Raw genomic sequence first — 23990 nt, forward strand, 5'->3', positions numbered from 1 at the left:
TAACATTCCACTCTTTCTAAATGAAAATATACTTATTGGAAATAAACCTGTCTTCTATACATCGTGGTATGACAAAAACATTAGATTTGTTAATGATCTACTCCTGGAGCGGCTTTCACGAAACGTTTCGCAGTTTGCGCAATTGCGCAAAGTCCCTTTTTGCGAACAGACCCTTTCACGAACGTTTCGCAATGTAATTTTGCGCAAAATAATGCGCTATTTGCGCAAGATATTTGGTACAGGTCGGACCCTGTCGCTAAGACTTTTCGCAAGCGTACTTTGGCGTTCGCGTAGCTTTTCTTGTCGTTCTAAACGAAAATAGGCGAATTTACATGTACCCGGTGTACCTAATTACTGTCCACAACCGACCACTACCGTCCACAAGGACTAATATTACCGTCCACACAACAGTCCACAAGCTATAAATACCGTCCACAAGCGTTGAAAGAAGTGTAAAATCAGATAATAGTTAGAAATGTAACGATGGTGCTTTATTGGAAAAAAAAAACGTAATGAACGCGGGTCTGTAGACGTTTTCAAGACGGTGAACCAGACTCGATTGTCTCATTTATTGCATTGAAAACCACGTAAAACGATGTTTACTATTGTATACTAGTCTTCCAAAATGAAAAAAAGGAAAAAGAATGTTCATAAGTATACAGTAAACATCAATATAGCCAGGTTGCCTTTAGTGCGGAGAACGGACTCTGCACTGAATGCGGTTATTTCAATAAATAAAGTTTATATAACTATCAGTCATTTTTGTCTATAAAAATCCATGGTTTTACCCTACTCCGTTTTTAGAATAATTGAATGAAGAACGGCCATAAGCATACAGAAAAATCAGATGTAAAAATAATAAAACAATTGTTTATTGACAATTCACGCCCGACTATGCATACCAATAGCATTAGTCGGTGTTACTTTTCTGTCAAAACTTGGTTAATTTTCTAATATGAGAAAACTTTGGGACGGGAGTAAATATCTTGTTGAAATGTTGTTTATTAGCCAAAATATAACCAGAAATTTTGTAAGATGTTTTATTTAATAACTCTAGCATCACTTATGTTATTTATAGATCCAAATGTAGTGTTGGAATTTGATTAAATACAGTAGCAGTGCTCTTATATGGCAGTGTTATCTTGATGAAAGAAAGATATTAGTAATAACAATATCAGTATTTAAATGAAAAGATGGGGACAGGTGTTCATAAGATCAAAGATAATGGGATAGTTATAATGTTTGCAACCCAAGTGTCCGAATAAAAGCAAGTGCAAGTGTATCCATCACTCTAACCATGTCTGGAAAGCAAGGTGGGCCGATTATTCTCCTCTATGGAGACTCTCATATCAGGCGGTTGCGGGACGGCCATTGGCGAGCCCCAGGTGAATTTGGGGTGCATTCCCATAGATTTTAGATCGATCTATCCCCGTGGGGAGTCTCACTAGATTACTGTCAGATAATCCGGCTTAAATGTCCGTCCCGCCTACTACAAGCTGTAAGGGGGTAAATAACTTTTGTGCCCGCTCGGCTGACAGCTATTTAGCGTGAACCCCCAGGGAGTTAGGTCGATCTAGTTGGATCGATCTAATCTCTGGGAATGGGGTCTTAGACGATATATGCATTCACGTCAACCATCACTAATTTTTATGTTTAATAAGACTCCTTTACTTTTTATGTATTTTTGAAATATTTTTTATATATTTTATGTTGGTTTCTATACAGAGTATGTCGGTATCTCAAAACGATAAGACTCGACAAGCAAAATGATGAAACGACTTTGTAAAAAATACTTTTCTCTCAAATGTTGAAAGGGACGATCTCAAAATAATGTTAGCACCTCCCCCCCCCCCCAAAAAAAAAAATCTTATCAAAATGATACTTTCATCATTTTTGTAGGCCTACAAACGGCGTTCTATACATCCAGAGCACGAGCATTTGTTGTCATATTTCTTGCCTCCGCGGCCCGAAGAGCAGTGTTTCGAGATTACAATATTTACTTCCGGGCACGACGTCGTGCGCTAACAGCGAAAAAAATTGCGAAAGGTTTCGAGAAAGCTACGCTAAAAAAAATTAGCGCAATTGCGCAAACCATAGCGAATGCGCAAACTGCGAAACGTTTCGTGAAAGCCGGCCCTGGACTCTGGAGAGTTCTATGACTTCACTGCGTTCAGGGATATCCACGGTATTGACACAAATTTTGTCGAATACCATGGAATTATCTCAGCCATAAAAGAATGGCTTGGTGGTATTCCTGAAAAATTAAGTAAAATTGCCACTCCTTTAATTCCTGATCATATAATGTTGCTCTCAGGTTGTTCAAAAGGCTCAAAGATTTATTATAAAACTTTAAGTAAAGTAGGTGTTCTTGAGATGTCAAAAGGTATGAATAAATGGAAGGAGTTGTTAAATTTGGAGGAAAATGAATGCCCGAAGATTTTCGAACTTCCTTTCACAATAACAAAAGATTCAAAGCTTCACTGGTTCCAATTTCGAATTAATCATAATATCCTTACCACAAACTCACTGCTTTTCAAATATAAAATGGTCGACAGCAGTATATGTTCCCTTTGCAAAGGAGCTGAAGAAACAACTGAGCATTTATTCTGGAATTGTGCGGTTACCCAAAAATTATTGACCGACTTGGTAGAATATATATTATCTAATACTCAAGTTACTCTACCTGTCTCAAAAAAGAATTGCTTAGTCGGCTCTACGAGCCTCTCTCCAATTATTAATCTCATTATGTTGCAATTTAAATTTTATATTTATTTAAGAAGATGTTCACAGGGTAAACCAACATTAGGAGGTTTGATTTCATCGCTTAGATATCTGGTGAAAACAGATAAGTCAATTTGTCAGTACAATTCAAATATAATTAAGTTATTTTCAATTTGAAGATTTAGCGTACGACGATGTTATTAACTAAAAAGTGTTAGTGTATAACATCTCTTATGCGTGAGTGTGTGAGCGAGTGTCTGTTTGTTTGTATTTGTATTGTCATGTTTTCTTGATGTATTCAATAAAAAAAATAAATAAATAAATAAAAAAATAATAATACTGGTACTAACAACTTTTGATTCAGAAAATACTGTACACGGGAATGCAATGCATAATGAATGGAAAACTGTGTAAATAATTGAAATACATCCTTAGGGGAAATATGTATAAATTAAAAGTTAAGATGAACTACTAATAAAATTTAATTCGTACTCGTACATCACAGGGCTACTTTTATCAAATGAAACCCGTGCATTTAAGATAACCTCTCTCTCTCTCTCTCTCTCTTTCTCTCTCCAGCAGTATCCAAGAAATATTGTCTCATACCGGTAGTCTTGGGAAGTTTATAAACTTTTATCTTTCCAACTGGACGGTATGAAACTGGACGGTTTGAAAAACGTCCAATCCTGGAGAGAACGTGTGTACTCTGTGAATCAGGTTGCGTTGAGGGCGCGATTAAATTCTTAATTAATTGTCCATTTTCTTATGATCATCGTACTGATTTAACTAGAACTGCTAAATGTTTTAAACCGGATTTTGATTTATTGGATGAATAAAGCAAATTTCTTTTCCCGATTGAAGATCCGAAAATGATTTTTAGCACTGCTAAAGCCTGTAGCCTTTTCTTAGGATTAAGAAGAGATTTTATGTATTTAAACTGCAATTTTTAGTCTCCCATAGTTCTTTATAGAACTGCCTTGTTGTAATGAGTGTTTTAACTCTTATTGTTTTATCCCTGCACTTTTGGGACAAAAGTCGGGGATCATGTTATCCCGCCCGTCCGTGCGTCTGTGCGTCCGTGCGTCTGTGCGTCCGTGAGTCTGTGTGTTAGTAATTTCCGCTATCTCCTCCTATCTCCTCTATCTTCTCCTGCAGTTAGGAAGTTGAAACTTTGGGAATTGGTAAACCCATCTTTAGGGTTGTGCATGGACACATTGGAATTTTAGTGCCACAGGGCTGTCCCCGGGGGTGGTTGATTCTAAATTTTTATCACATTGAAATTTCTGCTATCTCCTTCTAGACCATCAGAGTAAAGAAACTGAAACTTTGGTGAATAATTTACCCATCATCAGGGATATGCATGGGCACTTTGGAATTTTAGTGCCACCGGGGGTTGGGCTGTACCCTGGGGGTGGTTGATCCTAAATTCTTCAGACAATGTAATTTCTGCCATCTGCCCTAGCCCCATAGGATCCAGTTAATGCTGACCCATAAAGTTCTGCTGTGCCCAATAAATTCTGTGAGCTAGCCTTGAAAAGCCGGGTCACTTCAGTAAATTGCCCATAATTTATTTGTTTGCCTTTATTACCCATACAAAGTATACATTTTTAAAAAGCCAATATTTCAAGCTAAACGAAAATAGAATTACATTTAAATTCAACATGCAGCATCAAGAGTTATGGCCGGTTAAAAACTACATTTTCATTTGGTAATGGATGAAATAAAACAAAGTTGATTTTTCTTATGCACATCAATTTTTTATTTCTCCATACATTTGTTTGAAAATTCACAGAGATGATGTCAATTATAGTAACTTTCAATCCAGGAAATTTCAGCAAGATATCTCCATTAATTTACAAGTTATGCTCGTTTTGCTATCAGGTATATCTACTTGAGCCAGCTTTTCAGCTCACCTGAACATCGTAGCCAGAGCTGAATTGAAGTCAAATTTTAACACCATCTATGACAAAAACATCTTTAAAACTTATATCATGAATAAAGGAATATCAGCCCCAATGTCTATATCATTGTCCCTCGAAAACACCTGATCAGTGTCGTAGTTTTCAAGCATTTCAATAACAGTATCCATTCGCAGGCCACTTCCGTAGTGATTTTACTTTCTCCAGCTAAGTCTAGAAAATCGCCGATTTCTCGCTCATATATATTTCTATCGTCCTTTATATCATAAATAAATGAATATCATCGTCACTGTCTATGTCACTGTCACACGAAAACTTCTCATCAAAGTCCGGGTTTTCAATCATTTCAATAACAGTATCCCTTCGCAAGTCCCTACCGTAGCGAGGAGCCGCCATTTTGATTTTACTTTCTCCAACTAAGTCTTGAAAATCGCCGTTTTCTCGCTCATATATATTTCTATCGCCTTTAAAAATGGTGGCAATGAGAGACAAGAAACATACCCGGATGTTAAACTATGTATCATTTCATGACTCACGATACAAAACAGTACAGAAGACGATCTTTCCAAGATACGCACATATGCAGTTCTGGGCTTTTGGGGTAAGCGATAATTGAACCGCACATATGCGGTGACGGGCTCTATGGGGCTAGACCATTACCCTGAGTGTCAGAGCAACGTGTTAAGTATTAAATATATCTTGTGATGGAGTCACTTTTACTAGCTCTGACGAACAGTTGCCATGTTAGATTTCCGTCAATCAAATAGAACTGCTCCGCAGTGAAACTGCAGTTAAATGTCACCAGACCAAAATGAAACGAAAAACAGATTTAATTCTGCTTTATTTAATTTTATTTACTGCATTGAAGATATGCAAAGTGAAAAATAAATAATATGTTTCTAAAAGAAAAAGGTATATCCAATGTTTTTGTATTTTTTGCTTATCAAAGAACATTTGCTCTTATATAAACACAATACACGGGCTTGCCGTGTGCCAAGTTTGACAGCTACACTTTATGCCCGATACCACTATAAGGGCTGCGCAATGACTACACCAAAATCAGTTTTTAAAGCAGAATGTTGCTTGTGTTGTGGTACTGACCTTTGACTGCTGGCAAGATATTCTTAGTTAAAACTTCAAACTCCGCGTCAGCCACTTTGCTTTTTGTCTCGTCCGCACGAAATAACATCAGCGCAAGGCGGGAAAGGCAGCTCCAGGCGGGCAAAGCTGTTACGTACGAGACATGACTTCCAAATATGGGAGCTCCAGGGGGACAAAGCTGTGACGTACTGGACTTGTGACTTCCAAATATGGAAGCGCCCCAGGCAAAATTTTGAAGAAGAACGCCCACGAATTGACGGTGTTCGCTAGAGCCTGGTATTGCTGATATGGGTTATATATGAAATCAAGATTGAGCTGGCAATACCGGAATCTAGAACCTAGGGTATATAGACTATTAGAATAAGGAAGTCGAAAATTTTGTGATTTGTATACCCATCATCAAGGAGGTGCATGGGCACTTTGGAATTTTAGTGCCACAGGGTGTAGAGCTGTCCCCGGGGGGTTTGATTCTAAATACTTATGGCACAGTAATTTCTGCTGTCTCCTCCTAGACCGTTAGCGATAGGAAATTGAAACTATGGGAATTGGAAAATACATCATCACTGGTGTGGATATGTATACACTTTGGAATTTTAGTGCAACAAGGGGTTGGGCTGTTCCCGGGGGCTGGTTGAATCTGAATTCTTTTCACATTGTTATTTCTGCTATTTTCTCCTAGACCATTGCAGGTAGAAAGTTGAAACTTTGGTGATTAGTATACCCAGCATGGGAACTTTTGAATTTTAGTGCAACAGGGGGTTGAGCTGTCCCTGGGGGTTGGTTGATTCTAAATTCTTTTAACATTGTATATTTTTTTAACATTTATATTTTTAAATACCTTTGGGTAAAGCAGTGGTGTGTGTGTATTTGTGTGCGTACGTGCGTGTGTACGTGCGTGTGTGGTAATTGGTCAATAGAGGAGATCTGCTCTATGGGGAAATGCGGGGATATGCGATGGCTACCCATCGACACCATCTAGTTCATTTTTTATCTTTATGGGTGAGATCCATTTCGTCTTCTAGTCTTTATTGAAACTACCGCCAACCTCAAACCTGTTTTCACTGCACAATTTTCTCCCATATTGATGGAAATTATTTACAAATGAATTTTAATTACCCCAATACACCAACTAACCTGTACAAATCATATGGGAGTCGCACTTCATTCTTACCCGGTAGGACGTCCATTCCTGTTACACTGCGACTGACTTAACCACCCTCTGTTTATACGTTTTTCCTGTAATGGTAATCAAATGCAATCATAAGAAATCTTTTCTATCAAAAAATCAATGAACTTTCAAGAATTTGAACCTGCAAACAAATATCAAACGTGCATCAGCTCCTAAAATGTTCCCTGTGATTTTATTTGTTGTAGGTTAACAGGCAACGTGTTCCACTTCACCGGTGCAACTAAACAGAATACAGTGTCACCACTTTTTTCGCCTATTTTTGGGGGGTTTTCAGTAAAAAAAAATCACCAGACCTCTGAATCCTTTGTTTCGTTGATGAATTGATGATGTTTTGTCTAATGATTACGTTCAACCGGATGAAGCAAGATTTTTTAAAATGCACATTCATAAAACCTAAAGATTGTCTTTGTGATGAAAATAATTTCCACAAATGAAAATCAGTCTCAATAATCATTCTAGGCATTGCCGAACCAGTCGTTTTATTATAATCCAGACTTAGGTAAATCATTGTAAAATACCTGTACCAGTACAAACCTTTAATTTCCGTTACAAATGTTTTGATCTCTTCAGGATACAGCTGTTTACACTACTTCAAAAGCCGCTGCCTTGACTTAGTTGCACTGCTGTTGAAACCGTATAAATAACTCAAACTGTGGACGTATTTCAATCATTTCGAGACTGAGAGAGAAGTTATCAAGGATCATTTAGGTAAAAAAAAAATTGTGTCGGTGAAATCTTATTAAAATGCTGCATAGTATGTAAGGACGCCGATTGCCCTTTTGCACACTGAGTTTTAGAGAACACCGTATGAATTGTCAAGTCTTTATTGTCGGCGTGCCTCTGAAAGTTTAGTATAGCTGTTGACAGAAAAGATGTTAGCTCCTCTGTCCTCTGAAATTCCGTAATTTTTGTCTTCATGTCAAAATCATATTGTCATTTCACATTTTAGAAGATGATTACTTTTGCCATTTTTGCGTTAGTTGCGTTGGGTCTGGCAGCTGTAATGCAGGAAGCTGAATCTGACTGCTGTGGCACCAAATCGAAAGGGTTCTGCCCAGACTGCACGTTGGTGGGTCTACTAGTACCGGGGAATTTCATCGGGAAGTGCATTCAAAACACATTGACAACACGTGTTGTATTAGGCGAACTTTGCATTACAGGAAAAAATAATACCGCACATTTTAGTTATAAATGTGCGACAAAGCTAGAAGTCCAATTTTATATTGTTTATTAGAATTTGATACGTACAGTAAATGGTGGTCAGAAAATCATTCTGTAGATACATGTTTGTGTGCGTGCCAGTTCGTTTGTATGCGTGTGCAGTGAAGGTGGGGGTGTGCCTAGGAGGGGGATAGAGCAGAGAGAAAGAGAGAGGGAGAGAGAGTAATTGATTTACGATTTCCATTCCAGGGAACCCCTTACTGTTCATATGGAAAATGTAACATATTTGGCTGCAAATGTGAACGTTAATGTAGAGCGGACTGCGGCTCGAAAATAGAGTATGATGAAATATCTCTCTCTCTCTCTCTCTCTTTCTCTCTCTCTTTCTCTCTCTCTCTGTGGACTAACAGATCCGCTGGCTAAATATGGCCGACCCACTTGAAGACGATGCCGCTAGTCTCCTGATGGTCTCCCCGCCTCCACACGCGCCGTCCCTGCAGGTCCAATTAATCATCGGAGCCGAGATTTTATCCGTTTAATGGAGCGACTGCATGTTGATACGGAGAGACCGTCAGGGGATTAAAGGGCTTGTTTTTAAGCGGGGTAGACCATATTTTGTTGGCGGATCACTTTAATCGCATTCAGAACAGATGACTTGTAGACGAACTGACCTGCGGACTTAATATGGCCGACCCCACTAAAAAGCAAGCCGGTTAATCTCCTGATGGCCTCACCGCCTCCACAAGAGCCATTTAATGGATAAAATCTCCGCTCTGGGGTTTAATTGCCAGGACCCGTTGCAAGAAGCTATCGCTAGTTCTCCCTCTCGTTATTGTGTCGTTGTTACCATAGATATTTAACGACTGGTCAGACCACTCGCTAACTCTAGAGTTTCATCGTACCCATGCGTAATGAATGAAAAAGAAAGGTTTCTTAGTTACCGTTGTCTACCCTTTGTCTGTCTATACAATATGGCGGCTGCCTTTCTTGATAACCGTACAGCCAGACGGTAACGTAGACTACGACGTTTTTATTAGGGCTGAAATCTATTAGAATATGCACAATGATGCAATTGATGAAAGGTTGGCTGTGACAAATCAGGGTACATTAATGGTATAGCCTTCCAGTGACATGACATGACCCGTAAGGTGCTGCTGCCAGTCGACCAAAATAAGCACAAAAATGCAGCAGGGGGGAGGGCATGTAAAACTGGCCTCAGGCAGTAAAATGTCACCTTGATATGAAAAATAACACATCAAATTAAAAGTAGATGAACAAATTAATTTCTAAAATTTATTAAAAATTTTCAAATGATCCAAAATTGAAAAAATAAACTCATTTTTCTCTTATATGCAAATCTTCTCGCTTCAAACTTACTAAACAAGGAAGGCCGGAAGTGACGTATAACCTAAAATTACCTTTTCTGCTTGGCCGTATATAGATGCTATAAATTGTTTGCTCTTGACGTCATACTCAAAGACTCGACGCGACTGTACCGCAGTAGCTCAGAAATAAAACGTACATGTAGGAATTGGTGTTTCTACTTTGGCCAACATTTCATCTAAAAGTTTAAGACTTGAAATGGCATTTTAATGATACGCCGCAACAATATATAAAGAGCGTGCTTATGTACATGTATTAAACTTTAAACGGGTGACATAAAGGTGAAATATTGGTGAGCTATGTTTACTTTGCTGCTTGTGTGAACTGCACATTACGTGCATGTTCTGCCTTATCATCTTGCCAATTTGAACATCAGTGATGTACGTCCAAAACTTCTATATACAAGAACGCTCGTGGTGGACGTATTTGTATCTTAAAGCTCTCCCTATCAATCATACCATCACAGGGTCCTGTGATAATTTATACACGGGTATTTATCTTGCTTTTCTGTACAAGTTCTTTTTTGAAATAATAATAATGATAAATATATTAACAATCATTATTATTATTATTATTATATTATTATTATTATTGAGAAGTAAATGATTGTGAAAAAATGAATTATAGTTTTAAAAATAATGACAAAGAATACATAAGATCTTGGCTGAGCTGGTACAGTATATGGTAGAGAATACCTGAAAAGTAATATGTTCACACGAATTAAAGTAGATGTTTGCATTATTTGTTAAGAAAAATAGACAGATATGGATGGGTCTTTGCGCATCGCGTGGTCTATTCCTGTACTTGCACGAACGGGAAAAGGGCCGCAAAGGATGTCATGTTTGACGACATGGACGTCAATGATGACAGCAAGATTGCCCCACAGGAGTTCGATCCTAATCTGCAATAGTTCTAATGTTCGAAGATAAAAAGCGCAGCACTTTTTCAATCCTTAAATGACATTTGGAAAAATCATTGGGAATCGATCTTTCACAAGAAATGAACTTTTGAAATCCGAAATTAGGATTTGAAATTATGTGAAACAATATTGCTGTTTATATGAAATTCAGATAGCATTGCAAAAAGGTGTCGTTTTGTTTCATTTATTTATTAATTATTATTATTATTATTATTATTATTATTATTATTATTATTATTATTTACTTTTTTTGACAAATATGATCTCCATTTACTGCACAATTCTCTCTCGTGTTGATCAAAGAAATTTACAAGTTACTTTTATTTACATTGTTCAAAGCGTTGTAAAAACTGATCATCTACTGTCTAAACAGACTAACTACTGTCTAAACAGACTAAGACTAACTACTGTCTAAACAGACTAACTCTGCGGCTGTTATATATCAAGGTGTTTTGGTGTCTCTTGGGGACAAATTGTTCATGGTATGTTTTTCTTCATAGATGCTGGAATATGTCAGTGCGAAGATTATCAAACTTTGTAAACTTCAGATCAAATTTAGCAAAGTTAATGGAACTTTGTACTGAAATTGCCAACTGTTTCACACCTTCAAAACCAATTATGCCCCCATACAAGTATGCATAACAGGGGCGGATCTAGGATTAAGTGAAAGGGGATCCGCGGATGAGAAGCCGACCCTATTCCCCCTTGGCTTGGGGTTCGGGGCCTGCTGAAGGGCCCCGAAAAGTTTGGTAATTTGGAGGACGGACAGTACAGTTGGTCCGGTTTAGAACTATGATTCGGTTAGTCAAAATTCTAATTCCAAGAGGGGGCCATTGGTGTACTTTTTTTACAGAAATTGAAGGGGGAGCTGAGGACCCCCCTCACCCCACCCCTTTTAATCTGCCACTGCATAATATTACTTATTATATTATGTAGATTTAAGATTTTTGGTTGTGCATGTAAAGACGGCTACAGAAAAAGTTACGGCCCGATTGCTACGTTGGACAAACTCTTCTCCCCCTCTTTTTCTCGTTCTCTCTCTTTTTCCCTCTCTCCAAATTTAATGTTGTATATTTAAAAATAAAAAAAGAAAGAATAAAAAGGGTACATGGAGTCTGATGTTCTCAGCCGTGGTTATACTCACAAGTGTCCGGGGACTAAACGCAGTCTTACTGATATCACCTTTCGCCCTCCTGAAATAAAATTATATAGAAATTATTTAAGATCGAAAATAAATAAAAGCTGAACGTTGGATAATAATGTACGAAGGGAGATAATTTCTCTTTAAAATTTCCCTAACCAACTTGCTCCAATGAACCACTTTCGCTTTCTTTGAACAATGTTATTCCTTGTGGGTTGTTATTCCCTGTGGTTGGCAGGAGGCAATATCTTATTGCACGTGTTATAGAAGAACATCAAGGGCCACCGCGGATGATGAAGGCGGAGATATCGGTTCCGACCACAGTGATGTGTTCGAAATCTTTAATAAATGTGGATTAGTGTGAGCGGTGCTTGTAAAGGCCCGGTCACACCTACAGAACGCACGAGGTACGCATGCATTGCGCATGAAAGTAAGCCAAATGCGCTGCTATGCGTCCAACTTCTGACATAATTTGCCAGAAAAGTGCGAGTTAATAGCAAATACATAGCGTTTTGTTGGCGTATTTTGCGTATAAAGGGCGCATGAAGAACGAATATAGAACAAACGTGTAAAAAAAATCCAACGTATGCACAACGGGTTTTTGGCGCAGGGAACGAACGACCCGTGCATTCAGCACGCACTGAGCGCAGAAATAGCGTTCCTCAGTCAGCAATGATCACGTGACTCGTTCTCTATATACACACACTGGACAAAAGAAGTGTCACCCCTACTGAGCCAATACTATGGGGGAGATAAATGACTGTGGAATGATATGCTCCTGGTATCATTTTATTAACATCAAATTTCACAAAAAATCACAAAATGAGAACAAAATATACATTCTACCAAAATATGCAATTTCAAGTCCAAAATTAGTACTTAGTGGCATAGCCACGTGACCTAATAATAGGTACCAGTCTACGAAGCAAGGATTCATATAATTGTCTGATGCGTTCGGGGCTTATGCTGGCCCAAGCATGAAACACTGAATATAACAGAGTTTCTCTGCTTGTTAGACGGGCATTTATCCAAAGTTTTGACATATCATTCCACACATTTTCTATTATGTTTTCAACCGGACTGAGGGCAAGCCACATCACCCTGCGAATGTCCTGTTGGTCAAACCAATCATCAACTGCTCTGGTCCTGTGACAAGGAACATTGTCATCCTGGTGAACAAATGGATTATTCCTGTCACCAAACATGTTAGTAATAGTTGGTAGCAAGCTTGACTCCAAAACATCGATATATTTCTAGTTATTCATGTTTTCATCAACCACTATCAATTCGCCCACGCCATGGATGCTGATGCAGCCCCACTCCATGATGAATATGCTGCTCTGGGTTCGAAAATTAAGTACATGTGGTTTCGATGCTTTACCAGCAGTTCGCTAGCATCGTACCCGTCTGCCATCAGAGGTAAGACCAAAGCGACAATCATCAGAAAACAATATGTAGGACCAATTGTCATGGACTGTCCAGTTCCAGATCTTGTTGTCCCTAGTTCACTCTACGTTGCCTGTTTTGTAACGCTAAAAGAGGTTTCAGTCTTGCTACCCTGCCGTACACTCTATGTAACCGACGCCTACCAATTATCACAGACACATTTTTATGTGTGAAATTGTTCCACTGTGTTGTCAACTGACAAGCAGTGTCGAATTTTGACAACCTGGACATCAAAATCAGTCGTCGGTCTTTACGGCCAGTAGTTTTTCTTGGACGACCCATCAGAGACAATTTGTCTCTTGATCCAGTGTTTCTATACTGAGACCAGACCCTCTGCACGGTTCTGACTAAACAATTCAATTGTATCGATATACTGACATTGCTTATATTCCGCCTCTTCAGGTTAATAACTTGCACCTATAGCCGTTAGATAATTACCTGTATCTTGCCATATTGGAGGAAGACAGGAATAATATTTGCTGTACACGTACAAGTCCAACAATACAATTCCATGGTATAGCGGTTTTATACTCATTAGTCACATAATAAGTAGACCAGGCATTATAAGTACCCAAGATCTGCCTACTTTCATTACTCTGAGTTAGGGGGTGACACTTCTTTTGTCCAGTGTGTGTAAAAACTTCAGATAATGTAAAAAGCAACCAGTGAAATTTGTTTTCTTGGATACACATTTTATCGTTTTCTTCATTGGGAAGGTGATATTAAACAGCAAAATAATAAAGAGTAGCATAAACATGATATACACTGTCAATGTAATTGTTTTCCAATTCTAACCGACCATTGTTTTTAGATAATTTTGATAAAAGTCAAGCTATAAAAATACTGAAAATAAGACCGTCTAAAATAACAAATTTTATCCTGATTGTGACTTTAATTTCAGTAACATCACATGTACATAATGTACCGGTATTTAGCACCACTGTGTATCATTTAATGTCTTATTTAGTCTATGTTTAAATGATCATTTCAAAGGGAAGAAAGAGGTGGTCTTGCCATAGAACAGATCCGGCTTCAGATAATTTCTGTTTTTTCCCTTATGGTCTTGCTGCTGCCAATGACGATGCGGGTGTCCTCTAGATATCGGCCATTTCTCCACTCACCACGAGCAAACTCTTGATCCAGGTTCTCGGCAACGTCAAGCTGCTGGTTCTGTATTCGTGGATGCCGGATCCTACTAAGGTTGTGGAAGATTATGCATGCTATTACAATCTTTTTAATAGTCTTGGGCTTCTGCTGCATTGTCCTAAGTAAAACCTGGAAATGGTTCGCCAGAATGCTCCTGATGTCACAGACTTGGTGGAGTGCAAGTTCCATGACGTTATGAGAATGTTGGAGAACTGAAGTTTCGTATTCTAATCGCAGTCTGTCAAGATTTTCCATGCAGCGGTTATTCAACAAAAGTGGAAAAGTGATGCAGCTACATAGGACCCATTTATCAACACACCATGAATACATGCTAGGCTCGGGACACGCATGCTCGGGACACACTAGGAACAGGACAGAGGCGCGCTACAATAACGTTGGCTGCGCTATAAAGTCGTTCAACGTTCGTTCTGATTCGTTAGTGATTCGTTTAGCATCCGTTTATAGTTGCTGCATGTTCGCTACACATGCGTTGAAAGCATGCTGTAGGATTAATAGACTGACAAACTCATGCAAGGAAAGAAAATTCGAATAAAAAATAAAGAGATGGCACATTAAATAATATGGCTGGGATCGTAAATGACCCCACTCGGTCACTTGAGGGTTAAATTTGTATGGAGTTAAAATTTGGTTTTGGGTATATATATATATATATTGTGGTTTTTACAAGTCTTAGAAAAATTTGGGTGTGGACACGTGGATTATTTCAAATGTAGTGTGGCATTTCTCTTTATTATTTAATGTATTCACTTTATTAATATTTATTTATCTGTTCGTTTCTTCATATCTATATATAATGTGCTCTAAGGTTTTTTTGTCAGTTATTTAAGTTTTTTTCACAGATTTGAACCATACATACGCACGTACAGTCACACAAGTTTTTGTAGAGACAATAAATCGTTTGAGCACAAATAAAGTGTCCTCTTTTTGTATCGAAGTGTCACCCGTCACAGTGCTTGTTCTTTAAAAAAAATTAAGCGCTGAATTCAACAGTATTATTTTATTTGATGAGTAACGCGGTAATTTATAGCAATTTCCATCCATCTATACAAAAGAAATCTAAACAACCAGATGTTATATGGAACTTATTTTAAGAGATAAAGAGATATTAAGCCTATAAATTATAACATGGACAATGTCGGGAATGCATAACTCTTAAAATAGCTGTGTGTCAAACAAACTTGAATCAGTAATTTGATTGAAGTTCTGATATCTTAAAATGCGTAAAAGGGATACGACTGATGTTAAAATGCTATAAAAAAAACCGTTTACAACCCTAAAAACTAAACCCCTGGATCTTCTTGGTAAAAAAGGATGTGAGCTACATGTAGGGGAAAACTCATGCTCACGACTCCATTGATTATTCAGCTGAACGCAACGGCAACTGTCTATGAAAGCCACTTGGTAGATCCCGTGATGACAGAGCTAGGTGCCTCTAAGATTTACATGTAGTGGGTCCATGGAAAATTAAAGCGGAGGGTATAATCTTGTAATAGACAATACTATGGGCCCTGGGGTCAAAGAGTTATTAGGTAATATAGCTCGGAACTGTCAACATATATGTATATATATGTACAAGCATCAGTAGATTGAGCTCATTTCTTACATTAGGGACGAAAATCACACTTTTATAATTATAACTGTTTAAATTTAAAATAAAAAATGATGTAAATATGAACGCTGCACAGTGTGTACAGTTCTGACAGATTACTGGTAAAAATTTACCTGGCGAACGGTGGTTGTCCTATCTTTTTCCCTAACAAGCCGTTCCAAGAAAAATGTCGTACAACTAGAAAATGGACTGAACAACAGAGGGTGCCACCAAATAAGAAAAACCAAATAAGTAGAAGAAAGCTTTATATTTATAATTGTCATGGTCGGGTGGTTGCTCTAAGAGACTAGTAAACGTGTGGTGTTAAAATCAAATTGAAGATGATGTTGACGTTTTGTGTGAAATGTGAACAATCCTGCTTTAGTAGAAAGCCAACACAACTTTCATAACTTTCAAGCAAAGTTTGCAACGTTTGACAACCTTCACATTCATATATCTACCCAGATAAAAATCAATTAAACTGACGGACTGAATGCCTAGACATATGAAGGTTTTTACTATGAAAGCGTCTCAGGCATCTGTTATTGACAACGCACATTACAATACTGGTACTTAAAACTTTTGACTCAGAAACTGCTTTGATCTGCTGTATACGGGAATGCAATGCAGAATGAATGGAGAATGGCGATGAATAATTGAACTGTATTCTTAGGGGGGAAAGTGTGAAAATCAAAAGTGACGATGAACTAATTATAAAAATTTGTGGTCCTCGTATATGATAAGACTGCATGGATCAAATGATACCCGCGCAATTAATTAAGTCTCTCTCTCTCTCTCTCTCTCTCTCTCTCTCTCTCTCCAGCATTATCCAAGGCATATGGTCTTATACAGGTGCTCTTAAAAAGTTTATAAACTTATAGCTTTTCATTTGAAAAACCTATTCCTAAAATAGATCCATTTCGTCTCCCAATTTTTGAGTGAAACTATCATCAATCTCAAATCTCCATTTACTGCATTATTTTCTCTCATGTTGATCAAAATTATTTACAAATGAATTTTATTTACAGTGTTCATCCCAATACACCAACTAATCGTAACCTGTACAAATAACATGGGAACCCGGCTTTCCATTCCAAGGCGAATGACTTGCCCACCCTCTGTTTGTACATGTTTTCTTGTAATGGTAATGAAACGCAATCTTTAGAAATCTTTTCTAGCCAAAAATCAATGAACTTTCAACCGGCGAACAAATATCAAATGTGCACCAACTCTTTATATAATGAAATGTTCCCTGTGATTTTATTTGTTGTGGGTTAATAGGCAACATATATTCCACTTCACCGGCGAAATTAAACAGAATACAGTGTCACCGATTCTTTAAACCTAGCTTTGGGGGTTTACAGTAAAAAATTGTCACCAGACCTCTGTATCCTTATTATGTCTACTGATTATGTTCAACCGGCTAAAGCTACATTTTTTTTTTAATGCGCATGCGTAAAACCTAAAGATTTAATGTCTTTCTGACGAAAATTATATCCACAGACGAAAATCAGTCTCAAACATGCATTATCTTTCTACGCATTGCCGAACTAGTCTGTAAATGATAATTCAGACTTCGGTAAAATCATTGTGAAATACTTTTACCAGTACATAACTTTGATGTTCTTTCCACATGCTTTGATCTCTTCTGAATACAGGCGTGTACACTACTTCAAAAGCTGATGCCTTGACTGAGCTTGCACTGCTGTTGAAAACGGTATTAATAGTTCAAACTGTGGACATTTTTCAATCATTTCGAGACTGAGAGAGAAGTAATCAAGGATTACTCAGGTAAAAATTCTGTCCAAGATATTTTCTTTAATTTCTACATAGTTTTTCACGATGCCGATTGCCTTTTTGCACTTTGGGTTTTAGAGAACACCATATAGTATGACATCTCAAGTCTTTATGTCAGCGTGCATCTGAAAGTTTAGTATAGATGCTGACAGAAGAGATGTGAGCTCCACTGTCCTCTAAGATTCCTTTGTGTCAACTCCATGTTGTCACTTCACATTTCAGAAGATGGCTACCTTTGCCAATTTTGCGTTAGTTGTGTTGGTTCTGGCAGTTTTAATGCACCAAGCTGAATCCGACTGCTGCTTTACAAAGAAGAATACTTACTGTGCGGACTGCACTAAGGTGGGAAGCGCATTCAGAACATATTCAGAACACAAATTTGGTATGAGGCGAACTTTGCATTACAGTGGAAAATGATATCATACATTTTGGTTATAAATGTATAACAAAGCTAGAACGCTATTTTTTATATTGTTCATTGAAATTCTATACGTAAATGGTCGTAAGCAAATCATTCTGTAAGGACGTGTGTGCCAGTGCGTTTGTATGCGTGTGCAGTGAAGGTGGGGTGTGCCTAGGAGGGGTATAGAGCAGAGAGAAAGAGATAGGGAGAGAGAGTAATTGATTTACGATTTCCATTCCAGGGAACCCCTTACTGTTCATATGGAAAATGTAACATATTTGGCTGCAAATGTGAACGTTCATGTAGAGCGGACTGCGGCATGACCATAACGTAAAATGAAATCTCTCTCTCTCTCTCTCTCTCTCCCTCTCTCTCTCTCTTGGAGATAGATAGTGCGCATTCAGACCAAATGAGAGATAAGCTCTCTCTATCTCGGAGCTGAGATTTAATCCGTTTCATGGCGCGTGTGTATGTAGAGACAGGAAGACCATCAGGGAATTAAGGGGCTTTTGCAATTGTCGGCGGATCAGTTAGAGCGCATTCACAACAGATGATCTGCGGACTAAATGTGGCCGACCCCATTAAAATAAAGCCGCTTTATCTTCTGATGGCTCCACTCCCCCCACAAGAGCCATTAAATGGATTAAGGCTTCGTTCACATGCAATGTCTATTTTCTAAATTCTATTTTCTATTTTCGGTATGTCTTATGATCACGGTCTGTGCACTGAATATCCTGCGGCGTAATTACTGGCAGCGCGAGCCAGTTACTATAAGTTACTATAAGTAACTGGCTCGCGGTGCCAGTAATTACGCGGCGGGATATTCAGTGCACAGACCGTGATCATAAGATAGCGCGAATAGAAAATAGAATTTAGAAAATAGACATTGCATGTGAACGAAGCCTAAATCTCTGTTTTGGAGTTTAATTGCTAGACTCCTGCAGGGATGGCGCGTGTAGAGGCGGGCAGACCGTCAGGGCACAGGTTGGCATTGATTATAAGTGGGTTGAACATGTTTGATCCGCGGGTTAGTCGGCAGATAAAGTTGTTCTGAATGTGCTCTCGATTCTCAGGTCGCGGATCATCTGTTCTGAATATATACGTACTATAAAGCGCTGCTGTATTCAGCACTGCTGAAATGTATGTTACTTTCTCTGCTTGGCCGTAAATAGATGCTAAGATGGATTGCGCGTGACGTCATACTCGAAGACTGGGCATGACCGTACCGCAGCCATTCAGAAATTAAACGTGGGGATTGGTGTTTTCTACTCTGGCCAACATTTCATAATGCATCGAGCAGTTTAAGGCGTGAAATGGTATTTTAAAGATACGCCGCAACAATATATTAAGAGTGTGCTTATGTATGTATTAAAGTTTAAAAGGGTGACATATAAGTGAACTATGTTTACTTTGCTGCTAGTGTGGTCTGCGCATTAGTTGCATGTTTTGCCATATCATCTGGCCAATTTGAAAAGCAGTGTTGTAAGCTTAAACCATATGTATCCAAAAGCACTCGTGGTGAACGTATTATATTTTAAAGCTCTCCCTATCAATCATATCTTCTATCAGGTGATTTTCAGGGGTATTTCTCTGGCTTTTCTGTACACGTCCCCTTTTTGCAATAATAATAATAATAATAATAATAATAATGGTGATGAAATAAATGATAGTGATAAATAATGAATTACAATGTTAAATATAATGATAAAGTAATGATAAAATATCGATATTAATAAGGTCATCGCTGATCTGGTATAAGGTAGAGAATGTCTAAAAAGTAATATACGAATTCAAATAGATGTTTGCATTATTTGCTTAGTAAATTAGTCAGCGGGTGGTTCATGTCGCGAAAGGAGAAGACTACCTGTACTTGCTCAAACGGGAAAAGGGCCGCCAAGGACGTAGGCTTTGACGACATGAACGCCAATAATGACGGCAAGATTGACCCCAAGGAGTTCGACCCTGATCTGCAATAGCTCTGATATCGCGGATGAAAAGCTGAGCAATTTTTCCATCCTTAATTGACATTTGGAAAATCATTGGGAATCGATATTTCGCAACAAATTATCTTTCGAAATTCGTTTTATGAATTAGGATTTGAAATTATGTGAAACAATATTGATGTTTATATGAAATTCAGATAGCATCGCAACAGGTGTCGTTGTTTCATTTATTCATTATTATTGTATACTGGTTTTGACACAAACGAGCTTTTTTGATCGGGAAACGATATGGGAACATCGGCGACTTTAATCTTCGCCAGGCTCCACCTCCCTTACAACAAAAATGTCCAAACGTGATCCATTTTCATCGACTGTTTGTCCACTTCAAAAAAAAAAAAAAAAAAAAAAAAAAAAAAAAAAAAGAAAAAGCAAAAAAAAAAAAAAATGCAAAAGGAAATCAATCTATAAAGTACTCAAACTATTCCATGTTGAATTTAATCATATCTTTCAATTATCACAGAAGGAATGCTTTACGCGTATGCCCAAACAGCAGTATATGACTGAATATTTACATTGGTTAAAATATTAAAAAAATAAAAATAGATAAATGAATAAACGCTCGGTTCCCTGTACTTCTCCAAGATACAGCTAGCGTAATGCTTAAATGAGCACCAATTATAAAACGGCGGAATGTTCCACAACGTCAGACAATCAATGTATGAGTTAAACCAAGAAGTTGTAGACTAGAACTTCCTGGTTAATAAAGAAACCAAACAGGTGTCCGACAGGCAATATATGTCCTACGACCAGAGAACGGCCAGATATGTCCGACATATCATATAATATTATTTAATGTGGAATTTTATAACTTTTAAGGAGAATTTACAAGTTTGACGGGGGCGTCTCGATAGTCCGAAGGTTCATTGGTCCGAAGGTTCATTGGTCCGAAAATTCGTAAATTTTTCATCAGATTTTCAACAAAAAGGTTCATTGGTCCGAAGGTTCATTAGTCCGAAAATTAAAGGTCCATTGGTCCGAAGGTTCATTAGTCCGAAGGTTCGATAGTCCGAAGGTTCGATAGTCCGAAGGTTCATTAGTCCGAAGGTTCGATAGTCCGAAACATTTTAAGATGTTCTTCGATTTTAAGAATTATAATTACAAACGGAATCTAAGGGTGCAATCCCAACGAAACTATCATTCTACGTAGATTGATCCAACTCCACCAGGATTCTCACTGTATGCAATCAGATTAGCAATCCTGGAGCTGCTAGGGGGTGATTAACTTTCGTGTGAACTCAGCTTCTAGAATCTTTATCATTTCGTTTTGAGTGCGACCGAAACGCACGTGAAAATTATCCATATAGGTTGTATTGTTTCCGTGAACTACTCTTTACAATGTGGGGAAGTTTGGGGATATGCAATGGCTACCCTTTCCAACTCATGAACACCATACATGTTTCACATGAAATATTGAATAAAGATTGGAACGCATAAAATGAGAGGACGCCTATAATGACATTTAATCGAATGGCCTGTGCTATTATTTTTGAATTGTATAAGAAACTGATAAAAGTGGTTTTACGCTCCATCAAGGCTACCTTTAAGCGCACACTGATTATTTTCAAAAGAAAAAAAACGGGTGTTGCAATAAAGTACGAAATTTTTTGGATTGCGGGAGAATCCCGTTTTTCTAGAGACCGATTGCGGTTCACGTCCACCCTGTACTCATGAATATCAAGTCAACAGTTTCGTAAAAAATCAGTGATAATCGACTTTTCAAGACTGGATGAATAGGTCGGTTCAAGAAAGGCAACTCCACCCTCCAGCGACCAATAACCGTACCACCAGCGTGAGCGTGGCGGTAGACATGGGCTTAATCCCGACCCATCTCGTACGGCCTCTGCCAGTTCCGCGTCATGGGGGATACAATTAACCGTTACCGTTTCTTCACCTAGACTAAGCCAAATGAGTTGCAGGGGAAAATGCCCTAATATGTTATTTCTGATGTTATCATTGTGAGGAAACGTTTTCAGAGTTGATAGGGAAAGTAAGTATTATTTTTGATTTAATTTATTTTTTTATCTACTGTTTTACATTTCTTTTTTTGTTCAGGAGTTACTGGGTGTATTTACCTTGATTATTTAATTTAAGCTCTTCGTATAATTATTTGTTTTCTCAATTTCTGTTATTATTTTATTTCTGCAACTGTCTTTATTCAGTTTTTAGTTCACCATAAAAAAGATCAATTAACTTCTACTCCCACCGTTTTGAATAGTGGTAAGCAGGTGTGCAATACAAAAATGTACTTGATATACCGCAGACACAAACCACATGTATGATATACTATGTATCTGTTATGGTGTAAGATAAATTAACATATATAAGTCACTGTGAGTTTGAAAAAAACTTTCTGGACATACAACAGCAGCCTGTCTGTTATGAAAAAAAAAGAACATGTTGGTTATACAGACATCTCGTCGATTACAGAACTATACAAACGTAATTTCTTTTAACATATTCTTACATTACAAAAAACTTAACAGTCGGTTAAAGCTCTGCTCTGATTTACGTCTCATGGTAACTTGTCGTCATAGAAAAATACTGTTACAACAGAGATATTAATCATATTGTGACGACACTGAAAATGAATATCCTTTCATTTTATGTGGCCTTATTACACTGTCCCCAGGAAAAAAGTTCATAATCCGTATTTCTTTATTAGGTTTCGCCTTTCAGATAAATGCGTTTAGTGATAAGGTGCTGTTAGTACTGATTGTGATATTTAGTACGCATTATCAAACCTGAAATAATTCGGCAGAAGAGATAGATTTGGGAACGGTAGGCGCATTAGCTGTAGTTATATTAATCTATTTTTTATATACCAATATAAAGACTAAGATATCACTTCAACTAAAATTTCTAAAAAAAAGAACCGTTAGAGCATAATGGTCTTGATTAGAACTAAACTATACCACACTGACTAAATATACTATACTACACTAACAAAACTTCTCTAAAACTGTACTAAAGTTACCCATGGTGCAAGCCTCTCGAAAACGAATCTGCTGAAATCAACAGTGGCGTGTTGAATTTGACATTAACACGCGCTGCTTAATGGCAAAAGCAGTAACATCGGCCTAGGTAATTCTTCACGACGCGTTCCCAATGAAACTACCGTACTAGGCAGAATAGGTTCTGGTAGACAGATCGATCCAACTCGGCAGGATTTTCGATGAATGCAATCTGATTAACACTACTCTTCTTGTTTCTAGCGTACGCGCATAATAAACAGCTTTTATGCATTGTACTGAGCGCAGGGATAAAGAGTTGATCTTTTCATCTATAGCATTCATCAAGAATCCCCGCCGAATTGAATCGATATACTTAATTAATACGCACCCTTAGACCGCATTCAGATTCACACACCGTACAAGCTGGGTCGACCCAATTCTGCCGGGGTTTCTCGCTATTTAAAGCACAACCATCTTGATCAGCTTAACTGTTTGACACCCCTCCCTAAGCAGCTGGGGGTAATTAACCGTGAGAGTATTAAGCTCTTTCCATTGATTGTACTTTAGCATGAATCTGCCGTAAAATTGAACCGACCCAGCTAGTGCGATGCGTTAATCTGAATGCGCCCCTATTTTCATCTTATTGCATGGCTATTCAAAAGACATCGAAAGGCTAACTCCAGAGTATAATTCAATTTTGTCTTACAGGGTGTCCCAAATATGTATCTGTAGAATATCTTTTTACAACCAAATGCATTTTACAACCGGTCTGTATCCACCCCAGAGACAGCCCCAACCTAAAAGCACCAAACTTAGGGCGCATTTCCATAGATTTTAGATCGATCTATCCCCGTCTCACTAGATTACTGTCAGATAATCCGGCTTAAATGTCCGTCCCGCCTACTACAATCTGTAAGGCTATTTAGCGTGAACCCCCAAGGAGTTAGGTCGATCCAGTTGGATCGATCTAATCTCTGAGAATGGGGTCTTAGAGAGGGCCCATTCACATTCCTGATAACACATTAATCAATCCCCAAAGTTTAAGGGAGCATTCAGATTCATACACTTTACCAGCTGGATCGATCCAACTCTGCGGGGATT

The 23990-nt window shown here is 38.1% G+C and overlaps 1 protein-coding gene and 1 long non-coding RNA gene across 2 annotated transcripts in view; one reads left to right on the top strand and one right to left on the bottom strand.

Annotated features, from left to right (window-relative positions):
- Positions 1-15945, bottom strand: part of LOC106165319 (uncharacterized) — a 42396-nt gene extending 26451 nt beyond the window's left edge. The window contains exons 1-2 of the long non-coding RNA XR_015330794.1: positions 15870-15945; positions 11538-11586 (exon numbers count right to left, since the gene is read on the bottom strand). This is a non-coding gene — a long non-coding RNA (uncharacterized LOC106165319). The remainder of the gene's footprint in view (positions 1-11537; positions 11587-15869) is intronic.
- Positions 15946-17463: 1518 nt separating this feature from the next.
- Positions 17464-20087, top strand: LOC106165329 (uncharacterized). The gene is made up of 4 exons (XM_086994704.1): positions 17464-17526; positions 17755-17874; positions 18177-18265; positions 19755-20087. Exons 2-4 carry the CDS (start codon positions 17758-17760, stop codon positions 19909-19911), a joined length of 363 nt encoding a protein of 120 aa, XP_086850830.1. The 5' UTR covers positions 17464-17526; positions 17755-17757; the 3' UTR covers positions 19912-20087.
- The last annotated feature ends 3903 nt before the right edge of the window (positions 20088-23990 follow it).

Source organism: Lingula anatina, chromosome 8 (assembly GCF_051362555.1).
Source record: "Lingula anatina isolate TDL-2025a chromosome 8, LinAna3.0, whole genome shotgun sequence".
Classification (NCBI taxonomy): domain Eukaryota; kingdom Metazoa; phylum Brachiopoda; class Lingulata; order Lingulida; family Lingulidae; genus Lingula; species Lingula anatina.

Bases quoted from the DNA above. Each gene is read 5' to 3' on its own strand.
- LOC106165329 (XM_086994704.1), top strand. From the start codon at position 17,758: ATGGCTACCTTTGCCAATTTTGCGTTAGTTGTGTTGGTTCTGGCAGTT. The intron at 17,875-18,176 runs GTGGGAAGCGCA...TTTCCATTCCAG, and splicing joins ACTGTGCGGACTGCACTAAG to GGAACCCCTTACTGTTCATA. The intron at 18,266-19,754 runs GTAAAATGAAAT...TTATTTGCTTAG, and splicing joins GACTGCGGCATGACCATAAC to TAAATTAGTCAGCGGGTGGT.